Source organism: Heterodontus francisci, chromosome 34 (assembly GCF_036365525.1).
Source record: "Heterodontus francisci isolate sHetFra1 chromosome 34, sHetFra1.hap1, whole genome shotgun sequence".
Lineage (NCBI taxonomy): Eukaryota > Metazoa > Chordata > Chondrichthyes > Heterodontiformes > Heterodontidae > Heterodontus > Heterodontus francisci.
Window position 1 is genome coordinate 707,074 of NC_090404.1, and position 19,129 is coordinate 726,202.

A 19,129-nucleotide genomic window follows, 5' to 3' on the forward strand; every position below is an offset into this window, starting at 1 on the left:
GGATATTGTAAAAGACTTGCTTTTATATAGCGAGACCCAGCGGACCTGCAAGGAGACAGGCACCAGCGAGCGGGTGTTCCAGCAGTTTAAAAGAGGCTGCGAGAGACCAGGGGCAGAGCGAGACCCAGCAAACCTGCAAGGAGACAAGCACCAGCGAGCGGGTGTTCCAGCAGTTTAAAAGAGGCTGCGAGAGACCAGGGGCAGAGCGAGACCCAGCAAACCTGCAAGGAGACAGGCACCAGCGAGCAGGTGTTCCAGCAGTTTAAAAGAGGCTGCGAGAGACCAGGGGCAGAGCGAAACCCAGCAGACCTGCAAGGAGACAGGCACCAGCGAGCGGGTGTTCCAGCAGTTTAAAAGAGGCTGCGAGAGACCGGGGCAGAGTGAGACCGAGGCAGACCTGCGAGGAGAGGCGCACCGGCGAGCGGGTGTTCCAGTGAGGCATTCTCTCACGAGGACAGCGAGAGTATTTCAGGACTGACATCACAGTTCAGAAAGAGGCACGTTGCAAGAGGAGGCAGCTGATTGGTTGTAGTAGGTAGTGTTTGGAGTAGAATAAGGTCCCTATCATAATTAGTACTCTAAGTTAAAGGGAGTAACTAAGGAGCTTAATCTAAGGCTAAGTCATGGCAGGACAGCTCAGCCCCATGGCATGCTCCTCCCGTGCTATGTGGGAAATCAGGGACACTTCCAGTGTCTCTAGTGATCATGTGTGCAGGAAGTGTGTCCAGCTGCATCTACTAGCTGACCGCATTGCGCAGTTGGAGCTGCGGATGGACTCACTGTGGAGTATCCACGATGCTGAGGACGTCATGGATAGCACGTTTACTGAGGTGGTCACACCACAGGTAATGGCTGCAGAGGCAGAAAAGGGAATGAGTGACCACCAAGAGGAGTAGTAGGTGCAGGCAGGTAGTGTAGGGGTCCCCTGTGGCCATCCCTCTCTCAAACAGATATTGTTGTGGGGGGGATTGGCCTCCCATGGGAAAGCAGCAACAGCCAGGTTCGTGGCACCACAGATGGTTCTGCTGCACAGGAGGGGGTGAAAAAGAGTGGGAGAGCCATACTGATAGGGGATTCAATCATAAGGGGTACAGATTGCCGTTTCTGTGGCCACAAACGAGACTCCAGGATGGTATGTTGCCTCCCTGGTGCTAGGGTCAAGGATGTCACGGAGCAGCTGCAGGACATTCTGAAGGGAGAGGGTGAACAGTCAGAGGTCGTGGTACACACGGGTACCAACGACATAGGTAAAAAGAGGGATGAGGTCCTGCAACAAGAATTTAGGGAGCTCGGTAGCAGTTTAAAAAGCAGGACCTCAAAGGTTGTAATCTCTGGGTTACTCCCAGTGCCACATGTTAGTGAGTATAGGAATAGGAGGATAGAGCAGATGAATGCGTGGCTGAGGAGGTGGTGCAGGAGGGAGGGCTTTAGTTTCCTGGATCACTATGTCTGTTTCTGGCAAAGGTGGGACCTGTACAAGTCAGACAGGTTGCACCTGAACCGGAACGGAACCAACATCTTTGCTCGGAGGTTTGCTCGTGCTGTTGGGGAGGGAGGTGGGGGGTGGTTTATACTAATTTGGCAGGGGGATGGGATACAGAGTGGAGTTGCAGTTGGGGGTGATGCACAGTCAAATATAGAAGAGAAACTGAGTCAGTCTGGAAGGCAGAGCAAATATAGACCTGTTGAGGCACAAGTGAAAAATGCAAGGTTGGACTGCATCAATTTTAATGCAAGTAGTCTTATTCGTAAGGCAGATGAATTGAGGGCATTGATTAGCACATGGGAATATGATAATATTGCTATCACAGAGATGGTTGAGGGAGGGACAGGACTGGCATCTCAATATTCCAGGGTACAGGCATAACAGGGGAGGGTGTAAAAGAGGAGGTGGCATTGCACTGTTGATCAAGGAGTCAATTACTGCAGTAAGGAGGGATGACATCTCAGAAGGTTCCTCAAATGAGGCCATATGGGGGAGAACTTAAGAACAATAAGGGGGCAATCACTTGGCTGGGAGAGCACGACAGGCCGCCAAACAGTCAGATAGAGATAGAGGAGCAGATATGTGGGAAAATGTCAGAGAGGTGTTAAAATAATAGGGTAATAATAGAAGGGGATTTCAACTTCCCCAATATCAACTGAGATAGTCTTAGTGCAAAAGGCTTAAAGGGGGCGGAATTTTTAAATTGCATAGAGGAGAGCATTTTGAGCCAGTACGTAGAAAGTACAACAAGAGAAGGGGCAGTACTGGACCTAATCCTAGGGAATGAAGCCGGACAAGTGGTTGAAGCGTCAGTGTGGCCATATTTCGGGGATAGTGACCGTAACTCTAAGATTTAAGGTAGTTATGGAAAAGGACAAAGATAAAGGTACTGAATTGGGGGAAGGCCGATTTTAAGATGATAAAACGGGATCTGGCCAAAGTGGACTGGGAGCAGCTACTTGTAGGAAAGTCGACATCAGATCAGTGGGAGTCAAAGAGGAAATCGTGAGAGTTCAGGGTCAACATGTACCCATTAAGGTGAAGGGTAGGACTAACAAGTCCAGGGAACCCTGGATGTCAAAGGATATAGAGGATTGGATCAGTAAAAAAAAAAAGAGGCTTATGACAGATTCAGAGTGCTGAAAACAGTGGAGGCACTAGAGGAATATAGAACGTGTAGGTGGGGGGGGGGGGTACTTAAAAAAGTAATTTGGAGAGTGAAGAGGGGACATGACAAAAAACCTTGGCAGGCAAGATAAAGTAAAATCCTAAGGCGTTTGAAAAAGTATATTAAGGGCAAGAGAATAACCAGGGAAAGAGCAGGGCCCATTAGGGACCAGAGTGGCAATCTTTGTGTGGAGCCGGAGATCACAGGTGAGGTTTTAAATGATTACTTTTCATCTGTGTTCACTATGGAGAAGGTCGATATAGGTGTAGAGATCAGGGAGGGGGACTGTGATGTACTTGAACATATTAGCATTGAAAGGGAGGAAATATTAGCTGTTTTAGCGAGCTTAAAAGTGGATAAATCCTCAGGCCCAGATGAGATGTATCCCAGGCTGTTATGTGAGGCAAGGGAGGAGATTGCAGGGCCTCTGACACAAATTTTCAAATCCTCTCTGGCCACGGGAGAGGCACCAGAGGATTGAAGGACAGCGAATGTGGTACCATTATTTAAGAAAGGAAGCAGGGATAAACCAGGTAATTACAGGCCGGTACCAGTGGTTGGGAAAATATTGACAGGATTAATCTCCACTTGGAGCCAGAGGGATTAATCAGGGATAGTCAGCATGGCTTATTTAGGGGGAGATCGCGTCGAACTAACTTGATTGAATGTTTTGAGGCGGTGACGAAATGTGTAGATGAGGGTAAAGCAGTTGATGTAGCCCACATGGACTTCAGTAAGGCTTTTGATAAGATCCCGCATGGGAGATTGGTTAAGAAGGTAAGAGCCTATGGGATCCAGTGCAATTTGGCAAATTGGACCCAAAATTGGCTTAGTGGCAGGAGGCAGAGGGTGATGGTTGAGGGCTGTTTTTGCGAGTGCAAGCCTGTGACCAGTGGTGTACCACTGTTTGTAGTGTACATTAACGAGTTAGACGTGAATATAGGAGGTATGATCAGTAAGTTTGCAGATGACACGAAAATTGGTGGTGTCGTAGTGAGGAGGAAAGCCTTAGATTACAGAACAACATAGATGGGCTGGTAAGATGGGCAGAGCTGTGGCAAATGGAATTTAATCCTGAGAAGTGTGAGGTGATGCATTTTGGGAGGACTAACAAGGCAAGGGAATATACAATGGATGGTAGGACCCTAGGAAGTACAGAAGGACCTTGGTGTACTTGTCCATAGATCACTGAAGGCAGCAGCACAGGTAGATAAGGTGGTTAGGAAGGCAATAAAAACAAGAAATGCTGGAATCACTCAGCAGGTCTGGCAGCATCTGTGGAAAGAGAAGCAGAGTTAACGTTTCAGGTCAGTGACCCTTCATCGGAACATTAGGAAGGCATATGGGATACTTGCCTTTATTAGCCGAGGCATAGAATATAAGAGCAGGGAGGTTATGATGGAGCTGTATAAAACGCTCGTTAGTCCACAGCTGGAGTACTGTGTACAGTTCTGGGAACCACACTATAGGAAGAATGTGATTGCAATGGAGTGGGTGCAGAGGAGATTCACCAGTATGTTGCGTGGGCTGGAGCATTTCAGCTATGAAGAGAGACTGAAAAGGCTAGGGTTGTTTTCCTTAGAGCAGAGAAGGCTGACGGGAGATATGATTGAGGTATACAAAATTATGAGGGGCACTGATAGGTTAGATAGAAAAAAACCTTCTCCCTTCGCGGACGGGTCAATAACCAGAGGGCATAGATTTAAGGTAAGGTACAGGAGGTTTAGAGGGGATTTGAGGAAAACATTTTTCACCCGGAGGGTGGTTGGAATCTGGAACACACTGCCTGAAGGGGTGGTAGAGGCAGGAACCCTCACAACATTTAAAAAGTATTTAGGTGAGCATTTGAAACGCCATCGCATCCAAGGCGAGAAGTACAAGTACTGGAAAATGGGATTAGAATAGGTAGGTGGCTTGATGGTCGGCAGACACGATGGCCCGAAGGGCCTGTTTCTGTGCTGTATAACTCTATGACTTACACGACCTTACAGCACTTCACAGGCAATAAAGTACTTTTGAAGCGTGTGTCATGGGATCTTTTATGTCCCACCCGAGGAGGAAAGAGGGACCCTCAATTTCACATCTCATCCGAAAGGCTATCGCTCCAACAGTGCAGCAGTCCCTCAGGACTGACCGTCCAATACTACAGCGCTCCCTCAGTACTGACCCTCCGACACTACAGCGCTCCCTCAGTACCGACCTACTGACAGTGCGACGCTCCCTCAGTATGACCCTCCGACAGTGCAGTCATTCCTCAGTACTGACACTCCGACAGTGCGGCGCTCCCTCAGTACTACCCTTCCGAAAGTGCGGCGCTCCCTCAGTACTACCCTTCCGAAAGTGCGGCGCTCCCTCAGTACTACCCTTCCGACAGTGTGGTGCTCTCTCAGTACTGACCCTCCGACAGTGCGGCGCTCCCTCAGAACTCACCCTCCGACAGTGTGGTGCTCTCTCAGTACTGACCCTCCGACAGTGCGGCGCTCCCTCAGAACTCACCCTCCGACAGTGTGGTGCTCTCTCAGTACTAACCTTTAGAAAGTGCGGTGCTCTCTCAGTACTGACCCTCCGATAGTGCGGTGCTCTCTCAGTACTGACCCTCCGACAGTGCGGCGCTCCCTCAGAACTCACCCTCCGACAGTGTGGTGCTCTCTCAGTACTAACCTTTAGAAAGTGCGGTGCTCTCTCAGTACTGACCCTCCGATAGTGCTGTGCTCTCTCAGTACTGACCCTCTGACTGTGCGGTGCTCTCTCAACACTGACCCTCCGACAGTGCGGTGCTCCCTCAGTAATGACCCTCCAACAGTGCGGTGCTCTCTCAGTACTGACCCTCCGACAGTGTGGTGCTCTCTCAGTACTAACCTTTAGAAAGTGCGGTGCTCTTTCAGTACTGACCCTCCGACAGTGTGGTGCTCTCTCAGTACTGACCCTCCGACAGTGCGGCGCTCCCTCAGAACTCACCCTCCGACAGTGTGGTGCTCTCTCAGTACTAACCTTTAGAAAGTGCGGTGCTCTCTCAGTACTGACCCTCCGATAGTGCGGTGCTCTCTCAGTACTGACCCTCTGACTGTGCGGTGCTCTCTCAGCACTGACCCTCCGACAGTGCGGTGCTCTCTCAGCACTGACCCTCCAACAGTGCGGTGCTCTCTCAGTACTGACCCTCCGACAGTGTGGTGCTCTCTCAGTACTGACCCTCCGATTGTGCGGTGCTCTCTCAGTACTGACCCTCCGATTGTGCGGTGCTCTCTCAGTACTGACCCTCTGACTGTGCGGTGCTCTCTCAGCACTGACCCTCCGACAGTGCGGTGCTCTCTCAGCACTGACCCTCCAACAGTGTGGTGCTCTCTCAGTACTAACCTTTAGAAAGTGCGGTGCTCCCTCAGTACTGACCCTCCGACAGTGCGGCGCTCCCTCAGAACTCACCTCCGACAGTGTGGTGCTCTCTCAGTACTAACCTTTAGAAAGTGCGGTGCTCTCTCAGTACTGACCCTCCGACAGTGTGGTGCTCTCTCAGTACTGACCCTCCGACAGTGCGGCGCTCCCTCAGAACTCACCCTCCGACAGTGTGGTGCTCTCTCAGTACTGACCTTCAGAAAGTGCGGTGCTCTCTCAGTACTGACCCTCCGACAGTGCGGTGCTCTCTCAGTACTGACCCTCTGACTGTGCGGTGCTCTCTCAGCACTGACCCTCCGACAGTGTGGTGCTCTCTCAGTACTAACCTTTAGAAAGTGCGGTGCTCTCTCAGTACTGACCCTCCGACAGTGTGGTGCTCTCTCAGTACTGACCCTCCGACAGTGCGGCGCTCCCTCAGAACTCACCCTCCGACAGTGTGGTGCTCTCTCAGTACTGACCTTTAGAAAGTGCGGTGCTCTCTCAGTACTGACCCTCCGACAGTGCGGTGCTCTCTCAGTACTGACCCTCTGACTGTGCGGTGCTCTCTCAGCACTGACCCTCCGACAGTGTGGTGCTCTCTCAGTACTAACCTTTAGAAAGTGCGGTGCTCCCTCAGTACTGACCCTCCGACAGTGCGGCGCTCCCTCAGTCCTGACCCTCCGACAGTGCGGTGCTCTCTCAGTCCTGACCCTCCGACAGTGCGGTGCTCTCTCAGTCCTGACCCTCCGACAGTGCGGTGCTCTCTCAGTCCTGACCCTCCGACAGTGCGGTGCTCTCTCAGTCCTGACCCTCCGACAGTGCGGTGCTCTCTCAGTCCTGACCCTCCGACAGTGCGGTGCTCTCTCAGTCCTGACCCTCCGACAGTGCGGTGCTCTCTCAGTCCTGACCCTCCGACAGTGCGGTGCTCTCTCAGTCCTGACCCTCCGACAGTGCGGTGCTCTCTCAGTCCTGACCCTCCGACAGTGCGGTGCTCTCTCAGTCCTGACCCTCCGACAGTGCGGTGCTCTCTCAGTCCTGACCCTCCGACAGTGCGGTGCTCTCTCAGTCCTGACCCTCCGACAGTGCGGTGCTCTCTCAGTCCTGACCCTCCGACAGTGCGGTGCTCTCTCAGTCCTGACCCTCCGACAGTGCGGTGCTCTCTCAGTCCTGACCCTCCGACAGTGCGGTGCTCTCTCAGTCCTGACCCTCCGACAGTGCGGTGCTCTCTCAGTCCTGACCCTCCGACAGTGCGGTGCTCTCTCAGTCCTGACCCTCCGACAGTGCGGTGCTCTCTCAGTCCTGACCCTCCGACAGTGCGGTGCTCTCTCAGTCCTGACCCTCCGACAGTGCGGTGCTCTCTCAGTCCTGACCCTCCGACAGTGCGGTGCTCTCTCAGTCCTGACCCTCCGACAGTGCGGTGCTCTCTCAGTCCTGACCCTCCGACAGTGCGGTGCTCTCTCAGTACTGACCCTCCGACAGTGCGGTGCTCTCTCAGTACTGACCCTCCGACAGTGCGGTGCTCTCTCAGTACTGACCCTCCGACAGTGCGGTGCTCTCTCAGTACTGACCCTCCGACAGTGCGGTGCTCTCTCAGTACTGACCCTCCGACAGTGCGGTGCTCTCTCAGTACTGACCCTCCGACAGTGCGGTGCTCTCTCAGTACTGACCCTCCGACAGTGCGGTGCTCTCTCAGTACTGACCCTCCGACAGTGTGGCGCTCCCTCAGTATTGACCCTCTGACATTGCGGGGCTCCCTCAGCACTGATCCGCTGACTGTGCGGGGCTCCTTCAGCACTGACCCTCCGACAGTGCGGGGCTCCTTCAGCACTGACCCTCCGACAGTGCGGGGCTCCTTCAGCACTGACCCTCCGACAGTGCGGGGCTCTCTCAGTACTGACCCTCCGACAGTGCGGGGCTCTCTCAGTACTGACCCTCCGACAGTGCGGGGCTCTCTCAGTACTGACCCTCCGACAGTGTGGTGCTCTCTCAGTACCGCCCCACTGACTGTGCAGCCCCTCCTCAGCAGGGACACATGTGCCAAGGATTGTGGGGAGTGAGAACCTCCCTGCCCTCAATGAAGTGGATCAAAAACACTTAAAATATATCCTCAATATCAAGAACCTATGGGAATATCACGAACAATCCATGGGCCCTGCAATAAATGTGCGCTGGTACATCATTTTCCACTTTAATGACCTACCTGAAGATTCACTGCACTGAGGTGTTCATGAATCATCCACTCGACCATACGACCATATGAATTAGAAGCAGAAATGGGCCATTCAGCCCCTCAAGCCTGCTCCGTCATTCAAAAAGATCATGGCTGATCTGTTTCTGTCTTGAACTCGCACACTACCAGCCACACGCCTGTCCCCCAAGTCCACTCGTGACCAACACTGGGAAAGGAAGTCTCACCTAGTGACTGGATCTGGACCTGGCGCAGCTCCTCACTCGTATTCACCAAATATCCTTTCAGCTGCACGATAACTGCTTGGAAGTACGGAAGCAGTGCCTCCTTGGCAGCGCTGGCTGAGGTATTTGGAGAGGGGGAAGAAAAGAAAACAGACCACATTAACAGTGTTGTGGAAACTCCAGCAAAAGTGTCTTGAAAATAATGATGGTGTAAATAGAAGAAACTGTTTCCAGTGGCGGTAGAGTCATTAACCAGAGGACACAGTTTTAAGGTAAGTGGTAAAATATCCTGGAACAACGTGATGAGACTTCTTATTGGATGCAGCGAGTTGTTGTGATCTGGAATGCACTGCCTGAAAGGGCAGTGGAAGCAGAATAAACAGGAAATTTCAAAAGGGAATTGGATAAGAAGGCAAAAACCTGCAGGGCAATGGGGAAAGAGCCGGGGAGCGGAACTAATAGGAGAGTTCTTATAAAGAGCTGGCCAATGGCTGACTTCTGGGCTGTGTGATTTGGTGAACTAGTATTTGAACATGACGGCATACAATCCCGACTCACCAATTGCACCGATTGCACTGACCGCCAATTCCTTCTCGCGGCTGCTGCTGGACGAGCATAATGCTGTTAACATCCTGTCCATCAGTGTAGGCAGGTACGGTTCAATCTTCTTCCCTGCACAAGGCACCAGCAAAAATAAAAGGCAGTTAAGCACTGAACGTCTGTTAAATCACTGATCAGACCACATCTGGGGCACTTACCATCTGCTAAATCACTGATCAGACCTCATCTGGAGCACTGACCATCTGCTAAATCACTGATCAGACCTCATCTGGAGCACTGACCATCTGTTAAATCACTGATCAGACCCCATCTGGAGCACTGACCATCTGTTAAATCACTGATCAGACCTCATCTGGAGCACTGACCATCTGTTAAATCACTGATCAGACCACATCTGGGGCACTGACCATCTGTTAAATCACTGATCAGACCCCATCTGGAGCACTGACCATCTGTTAAATCACTGATCAGACCCCATCTGGAGCACTGACCATCTGTTAAATCACTGATCAGACCACATCTGGGGCACTAACCATCTGTTAAATCACTGATCAGACCCCATCTGGAGCACTGACCATCTGTTAAATCACTGATCAGACCCCATCTGGAGCACTGACCATCTGTTAAATCACTGATCAGACCACATCTGGAGCACTGACCATCTGTTAAATCACTGATCAGACCACATCTGAAGCACTGACCATCTGTTAAATCACTGATCAGACCACATCTGGAGCACTGACCATCTGTTAAATCACTGATCAGACCACATCTGGAGCACTGACCATCTGTTAAATCACTGATCAGACCACATCTGGGGCACTGACCATCTGTTAAATCACTGATCAGACCACATCTGGAGCACTGACCATCTGTTAAATCACTGATCAGACCACATCTGAAGCACTGACCATCTGTTAAATCACTGATCAGACCACATCTGGGGCACTGACCATCTGTTAAATCACTGATCAGACCACATCTGGGGCACTGACCATCTGTTAAATCACTGATCAGACCACATCTGAAGCACTGACCATCTGTTAAATCACTGATCAGACCACATCTGGGGCACTGACCATCTGTTAAATCACTGATCAGACCACATCTGAAGCACTGACCATCTGTTAAATCACTGATCAGACCACATCTGGAGCACTGACCATCTGTTAAATCACTGATCAGACCTCATCTGGAGCACTGACCATCTGTTAAATCACCGATCAGACCACATCTGGGGCACTGACCATCTGTTAAATCACTGATCAGACCACATCTGGGGCACTGACCATCTGTTAAATCACTGATCAGACCACATCTGGGGCACTGACCATCTGTTAAATCACTGATCAGACCCCATCTGGAGCACTGACCATCTGTTAAATCACTGATCAGACCCCATCTGGAGCACTGACCATCTGTTAAATCACTGATCAGACCACATCTGGAGCACTGACCATCTGTTAAATCACTGATCAGACCACATCTGAAGCACTGACCATCTGTTAAATCACTGATCAGACCACATCTGGAGCACTGACCATCTGTTAAATCACTGATCAGACCACATCTGGAGCACTGACCATCTGTTAAATCACTGATCAGACCACATCTGGGGCACTGACCATCTGTTAAATCACTGATCAGACCACATCTGGAGCACTGACCATCTGTTAAATCACTGATCAGACCACATCTGAAGCACTGACCATCTGTTAAATCACTGATCAGACCACATCTGGGGCACTGACCATCTGTTAAATCACTGATCAGACCACATCTGGGGCACTGACCATCTGTTAAATCACTGATCAGACCACATCTGAAGCACTGACCATCTGTTAAATCACTGATCAGACCACATCTGGGGCACTGACCATCTGTTAAATCACTGATCAGACCACATCTGAAGCACTGACCATCTGTTAAATCACTGATCAGACCACATCTGGAGCACTGACCATCTGTTAAATCACTGATCAGACCTCATCTGGAGCACTGACCATCTGTTAAATCACTGATCAGACCACATCTGGGGCACTGACCATCTGCTAAATCACTGATCAGACCCCATCTGAAGCACTGACCATCTGTTAAATCACTGATCAGACCCCATCTGAAGCACTGACCATCTGTTAAATCACTGATCAGACCCCATCTGGAGCACTGACCATCTGTTAAATCACTGATCAGACCACATCTGGAGCACTGACCATCTGTTAAATCACTGATCAGACCCCATCTGGAGCACTGACCATCTGCTAAATCACTGATCAGACCACATCTGGAGCACTGACCATCTGCTAAATTACTGATCAGACCCCATCTGGAGCACTGACCATCTGCTAAATCACTGATCAGACCACATCTGGAGCACTGACCATCTGCTAAATCACTGATCAGACCACATCTGGAGCACTGACCATCTGTTAAATCACTGATCAGACCCCATCTGAAGCACTGACCATCTGTTAAATCACTGATCAGACCCCATCTGAAGCACTGACCATCTGTTAAATCACTGATCAGACCACATCTGGAGCACTGACCATCTGTTAAATCACTGATCAGACCCCATCTGGAGCACTGACCATCTGTTAAATCACTGATCAGACCACATCTGGAGCATGGACCATCTGTTAAATCACTGATCAGACCACATCTGGGGCACTGACCATCTGTTTAATCACTGATCAGACCACATCTGGAGCACTGACCATCTGTTAAATCAGTGGTCAGACCACATCTGGCGCACTGACCATCTGTTAAATCACTGATCACACCCCATCTGGAGCACTGACCATCTGTTAAATCAGTGATCAGACCACATCTGGAGCACTGACCATCTGTTAAATCACTGGTCAGACCCCATCTAAAAAAAAAAACTTGCATTTATATTGCACTTTTCACAACCAACAAATGCCTCAAAATGCTTTACAATCAATGAAGCACTTTTGATATGTAGCTATTGTTGTAATGTAGTAATCTGCAGTAGTGCATTCAGTTCTGGGTGGCACACATCAGGAAGGACGTACTGGCCTTGGAGGGGTTGCATTGCAATTTCACCAGAATGCCACCGGGCTAAAGAGATAAATTACAAGGACAGGTTATATAGTCTAGTCTTGTATCCCCGCAAGTATAAAAGATTAACTTGTGATTTAATACAGGTGTTTAGGATGATTAAAAACTTTGATGGGGTAGATGGAGAGAAACTATTTCCTCTCGTGGCGAGAATCCAGAACAAGGAAAAATAACCCTCAAATTAGAGCTATGTCATTCAGAGTGATGTCAAGAAACACTTCTTCACATAAGGTACAAGAGTGGCAATGAAGCTGATGTCTGCAGATCCTGTCACAAAGACAAGTATGTGTATGAGAAAGAGGAGGAGTAAAAGTGTAGATACTGTGAAGGAGAGTTGGGTAGTTGGGGGGGGGGGGGGGGGGAGGGGGCAGGGATGGTGGTGGGCAAAATCTGGAGATAATCGTGCAGCAGGTGGAAAGAGAAGTAATTGCTGAAAATGCTCTGGTCATGTCTGAATAGGTAGTTGGGGAATTAAGCAAGGAAAGAGCTGGACGATGGAGAAAGATGGAACGGTCACTGGCACCTTTTTCCATGTTCAAGGTGTTAAACAGGCAAATGTCCATTCACCAAAATGTGGAAGCCAATGACAATCTCTGATCCACAACTGTTTTAGTGTCAATTCATAGTTCAGTCCAAATATCAGTTCCCACTCTTCCCTTCTGGACTGACTCTCTGTCCAGTGGCAACTCCCCAACTGGGCAAAAACCCAGCCCTTAAATACAAACAATAATGAGCCTCACCTGCTCTCTATTAACACTGAAATGAGACCTGTTTAATTCAAGGGACCAGCATTTTCAATATTGTCCAAAGGCCGTCACCTAAATGCAGATTCTTGTATCTGCATAAATCTATCTCACAATAAATATGAATGAGGGGTTTTAGCCTGAGCCACATGGTGTGTCAGTGTGGTGCCTTTCCATCTTCCGGTGAGTTTGGAAGGATATAGCAGCATTTTTTGCTGTTCCAAGTGTATAACCCAGCAGTACATGAAGCTAAATAGTTCACAACATAATATATATGCAAGATTAAGATTCAGTTCATAGGAATCCGACTATTTGCCTTAAGCACAAAGGAAGGACTGGGGAAAAGCCCCAAGACCTAATGACCGTCTTCCAATTCCTGAAAAAGAGACCAGAACTTCACAGAGTCTCGACCAGGAGTTGTTCAAAACAAGAGTGTTACCTTACCCAGATTCTCCACAAAATTCTCCAGTGCGTAATAAGCCTTGGTGAGGTGGCCACCCTTTGAGTTGTCAATTGTGCCCAGGTAGTTCAGGAGAAGTGGCATAATCTCATCGGAATATTTACTAATATCAGGCTGTGGGGTGAGAAGAGAAAAAGAGGGAAAGACATGAAATAAAACAAAACATTGAAGCACATCAAGAGAGCATCAATGAGCAAAGGAGAGAGGCTCCACAGCGAGAAAAAAACATGCTGGTTGTGATTTAACAAGCGTAGATGTTTTCACCAGGTCACCAAACGTGGTTGGCAAATGACAGAATGAGAATGCAAAGACCCATGACAGGATGAAGCAATATTAAGAGGCAGGGAGGGAGAGTGAGACAGCAATAGCCCAAGAGAGCAACCACAAGAGGACACACTGAAACTGAACTAAAGAAAAGTCTCACTCACCCGCCCTCCCACATAAAGCAGCTTGTGAAAAGGAAACAGTAAAAAAAATATAAAGAATCATTCAGTAATTCACTGAACATGAATTGGAACTTTGAAACCTTTTATTTATACCTGCAGAAACTCGGAGAACTGGCCAAGGGCAAAGAGTGCTGCATTGCGGACAACCTGGCTCTGATCTGTAAGGGCTTGACACATACACTGCAACATGGGATGGAGATGTCTGAAAGACAAGAAGTCATAAAGAAACATTTGCACTGATTTACAGGAGTGACAGGAACTAAATATTCTTCGTACAGAGACTGTGCCCTTAGGGGTTGCAGTGCAGTCTACAGACCCGATTAATGTACACTGATGGATGTTTACACTGCAGTCTATATCCCTATTACACTGTGTACTGATGGATGTTTACACTGCAGTCTATATCCCTATTACACTGTGTACTGATGGGTGTTTACACTGCAGTCTATATCCCTATTACACTGTGTACTGATGGATGTTTACGCTGCAGTCTATATCCCTACTACAGTGTGTACTGATGGGTGTTTACACTGCAGTCTGTATCCCTATTACAGTGTGTACTGATGGGTGTTTACACTGCAGTCTATATCCCTATTACACTGTGTACTGATGGATGTTTACACTGCAGTCTATATCCCTATTACAGTGTGTACTGATGGATGTTTACACTGCAGTCTATATCCCTATTACAGTGTGTACTGATGGGTGTTTACACTGCAGTCTATATCCCTATTACACTGTGTACTGATGGGTGTTTACACTGCAGTCTATATCCCGATTACAGTGCGTACTGATGGGTGTTTACACAGCAGTCTATATCCTTATTACAGTGTGTACTGATGGGTGTTTACACTGCAGTCTATATCCTTATTACAGTGTGTACTGATGGGTGTTTACACTGCAGTCTATATCCCTATTACACTGTGTACTGATGGATGTTTACACTGCAGTCGATATCCCTATTAGTGTGTACTGATGGGTGTTTACACTGCAGTCTATATCCCTATTACAGTGTGTACTGATGGGTGTTTACACTGCAGTCTGTATCCCTATTACACTGTGTACTGATGGGTGTTTACACTGCAGTCAATATCCCTATTACACTGTGTACTGATGGGTGTTTACACTGCAGTCTGTATCCCTATTACAGTGTGTACTGATGGGTGTTTACACTGCAGTCTGTATCCCTATTACACTGTGTACTGATGGGTGTTTACACTGCAGTCTATATCCCTATTACAGTGTGTACTGATGGGTGTTTACACTGCAGTCGATATCCCCATTACACTGTGTACTGATGGGTGTTTACACTGCAGTCGATATCCCTATTACACTGTGTACTGATGGGTGTTTACACTACAGTCTATATCCCTATTACACTGTGTACTGATGGGTGTTTACACTGCAGTCTATATCCCTATTACAGTGTGTACTGACGGGTGTTTACACTGCAGTCTACATCCCTATTACACTGTGTACTGATGGGTGTTTACACTGCAGTCAATATCCCTATTACACTGTGTACTGATGGGTGTTTACACTGCAGTCTATATCCCTATTACACTGTGTACTGATGGGTGTTTACACTGCAGTCTGTATCCCTATTACAGTGAGTACTGATGGATGTTTACACTGCAGTCTATATCCCTATTACAGTGTGTACTGATGGGTGTTTACACTGCAGTCTATATCCCTATTACACTGTGTACTGATGGGTGTTTACACTGCAGTCTATATCCCTATTACACTGTGTACTGATGGGTGTTTACACTGCAGTCTATATCCCTATTACACTGTGTACTGATGGGTGTTTACACTGCAGTCTACATCCCTATTACACTGTGTACTGATGGGTGTTTACACTGCAGTCTATATCCCTATTACAGTGTGTACTGATGGGTGTTTACACTGCAGTCTATATCCCGATTACAGTGTGTACTGATGGGTGTTTACACTGCAGTCTATATCCCTATTACACTGTGTACTGACGGGTGTTTACACTGCAGTCTGTATCCCTATTACAGTATGTACTGATGGGTGTTTACACTGCAGTCTATATCCCTATTACAGTGTACTGATGGGTGTTTACACTGCAGTCTATATCCCTATTACAGTGCGTACTGACGGGTGTTTACACTGCAGTCCATATCCCTATTACACTGTGTACTGATGGGTGTTTACACTGCAGTCGATATCCCTATTACACTGTGTACTGATGGATGTTTACACTGCAGTCTGTATCCCTATTACAGTGTGTACTGATGGGTGTTTACACTGCAGTCCATATCCCTATTACACTGTGTACTGATGGGTGTTTACACTGCAGTCGATATCCCTATTACACTGTGTACTGATGGGTGTTTACACTACAGTCTGTATCCCTATTACAGTGTGTACTGATGGATGTTTACACTGCAGTCCATATCCCTATTACACTGTGTACTGATGGGTGTTTACACTGCAGTCGATATCCCTATTACAGTGTGTACTGATGGGTGTTTACACTGCAGTCTAAATCCCTATTACAGTGAGTACTGATGGGTGTTTACACTGCAGTCTATATCCCTATTACAGTGTGTACTGATGGGTGTTTACACTGCAGTCTATATCCCTATTACAGTGTGTACTGATGGGTGTTTACACTGCAGTCTATATCCCTATTACACTGTGTACTGATGGGTGTTTACACTGCAGTCTATATCCCTATTACACTGTGTACTGATGGATGTTTACACTGCAGTCTATATCCCTATTACAGTGTGTACTGATGGGTGTTTACACTGCAGTCTATATCCCTATTACACTGTGTACTGATGGGTGTTTACACTGCAGTCTATATCCCTATTACACTGTGTACTGATGGGTGTTTACACTGCAGTCTATATCCCTATTACACTCTGTACTGATGGGTGTTTACACTGCAGTCTATATCCCTATTACACTGTGTACTGATGGGTGTTTACACTGCAGTCGATATCCCTATTACACTGTGTACTGATGGGTGTTTACACTGCAGTCTATATCCCTATTACACTGTGTACTGATGGGTATTTACACTGCAGTCTATATCCCTATTACACTGTGTACTGATGGGTGTTTACACTGCAGTCGATATCCCTATTACAGTGTGTACTGATGGGTATTTACACTGCAGTCTATATCCCTATTACACTGTGTACTGATGGGTGTTTACACTGCAGTCTATATCCCTATTACACTGTGTACTGATGGGTATTTACACTGCAGTCTATATCCCTATTACACTGTGTACTGATGGGTGTTTACACTGCAGTCGATATCCCTATTACAGTGTGTACTGATGGGTGTTTACACTGCAGTCGATATCTCTATTACAGTGTGTACTGATGGGTGTTTACACTGCAGTCGATATCCCTATTACAGTGTGTACTGATGGGTGTTTACACTGCAGTCGATATCCCTATTACAGTGTGTACTGATGGGTGTTTACACTGCAGTCGATATCCCTATTACACTGTGTACTGATGGGTGTTTACACTGCAGTCTATATCCCTATTACACTGTGTACTGATGGGTGTTTACACTGCAGTCTATATCCCTATTACACTGTGTACTGATGGGTGTTTACACTGCAGTCTATATCCCTATTACAGTGTGTACTGATGGATGTTCACACTGCAGTCTATATCCCTATTAAACTGTGTACTGATGGGTGTTTACACTGCAGTCTATATCCCTATTACAGTGTGTACTGATGGGTGTTTACACTGCAGTCTGTATCCCTATTACAGTGTGTACTGATGGGTGTTTACACTGCAGTCTGTATCCCTATTACAGTGTGTACTGATGGGTGTTTACACTGCAGTCTATATCCCTATTACACTGTGTCCTGACAGGTGTTTACACTGCAGTCCATATCCCTATTACACTGTGTACTGATGGGTGTTTACACTGCAGTCTATATCCCTATTACAGTGTGTACTGATGGGTGTTTACACTGCAGTCTATATCCCTATTACACTGTGTACTGATGGGTGTTTACACTGCAGTCTATATCCCTATTACACTGTGTACTGATGGGTGTTTACACTGCAGTCTATATCCCTATTACAGTGTGTACTGATGGGTGTTTACACTGCAGTCTATATCCCTATTACACTGTGTACTGATGGGTGTTTACACTACACTCTATATCCCTATTACACTGTGTACTGATGGGTGTTTACACTGCAGTCTATATCCCTATTACAGTGAGTACTGATGGGTGTTTACACTGCAGTCTATATCCCTATTACAGTGTGTACTGATGGGTGTTTACACTGCAGTCTATATCCCTATTGCAGTGTGTACTGATGGATGTTCACACAGCAGTCTAAATCCCTATTACAGTGTGTACTGATGGGTGTTTACACTGCAGTCTATATCCCTATTACACTGTGTACTGATGGGTGTTTCCACTGCAGTCTATATCCCTATTACACTGTGTACTGATGGATGTTTACACTGCAGTCTATATCCCTATTACAGTGTGTACTGATGGGTGTTTACACTGCAGTCTATATCCCTATTACAGTGTGTACTGATGGGTGTTTACACTGTAGTCTATATCTCTATTACAGTGAGTACTGATGGGTGTTTACACTGCAGTCTATAGCCCTATTACACTGTGTACTGATGGGTGTTTACGCTGCAGTCTATATCCCTATTACACTGTGTACTGATGGGTGTTTACACTGCAGTCTATATCCCTATTACAGTGTGTACTGATGGGTGTTTACACTGCAGTCTATATCCCTATTACACTGTGTACTGATGGGTGTTTACACTGCAGTCTATATCCCTATTACAGTGTGTACTGATGGGTGTTTACACTGCAGTCTATATCCCTATTACAGTGTGTACTGATGGGTGTTAACATTGCAGTCGATATCCCTATTACACTGTTTACTGATGGGTGTTAACATTGCAGTCCGTAGACTATTTTGGAGAGTGCACTGATAGCATCGTTTTGCGAAGACTCCACCCTTGTTTTGTTGGTTGAACTCACTTCTGGCGAATGTGGTCTGCACAGCCCTCTGCCAGCACAGCCATACTCATCAGGCCAGCCTTCCTTTCATATGGATTATCACTCCTCAGTGCTGGCTCCATCAGCGGTGTCTATGCAAGAGAAACAGTGAGTTAAATCATTTCAAGAGTGACTGGCATCGGGGAAAGAGTTATTTACAGAACAACATCATTCATTCTACCACAACAGCAACCAGCAACGGAGGGGCAAATTCCAGCCTTAAATTACAACTGCTCTCCATGAAAGAATTTGACCAAATTGCTTTGTGCCTGTCCTCACCTGGCAGAGCTCACTCAGGCTGGGGCGCAAAACCTCAATGCCAGTACCTCACAACTGGCCATTTTTCTTGTACGAGCCAG

The 19,129-nt window shown here is 47.6% G+C and overlaps 1 protein-coding gene across 4 annotated transcripts in view; it reads right to left on the minus strand.

The window, feature by feature from the left end:
- Positions 1-19,129, minus strand: part of ipo4 (importin 4) — a 172,442-nt gene that overhangs the window by 67,698 nt on the left and 85,615 nt on the right. For all 4 annotated transcript variants that reach the window (XM_068014130.1, XM_068014131.1, XM_068014129.1 and 1 more), the window contains 5 exons: positions 18,753-18,862; positions 13,820-13,928; positions 13,265-13,394; positions 8,994-9,107; positions 8,439-8,552 (listed from right to left, as the gene is read on the minus strand). In XM_068014130.1, coding sequence (XP_067870231.1) covers positions 8,439-8,552; positions 8,994-9,107; positions 13,265-13,394; positions 13,820-13,928; positions 18,753-18,862 — 577 coding nt within the window. The remainder of the gene's footprint in view (positions 1-8,438; positions 8,553-8,993; positions 9,108-13,264; positions 13,395-13,819; positions 13,929-18,752; positions 18,863-19,129) is intronic.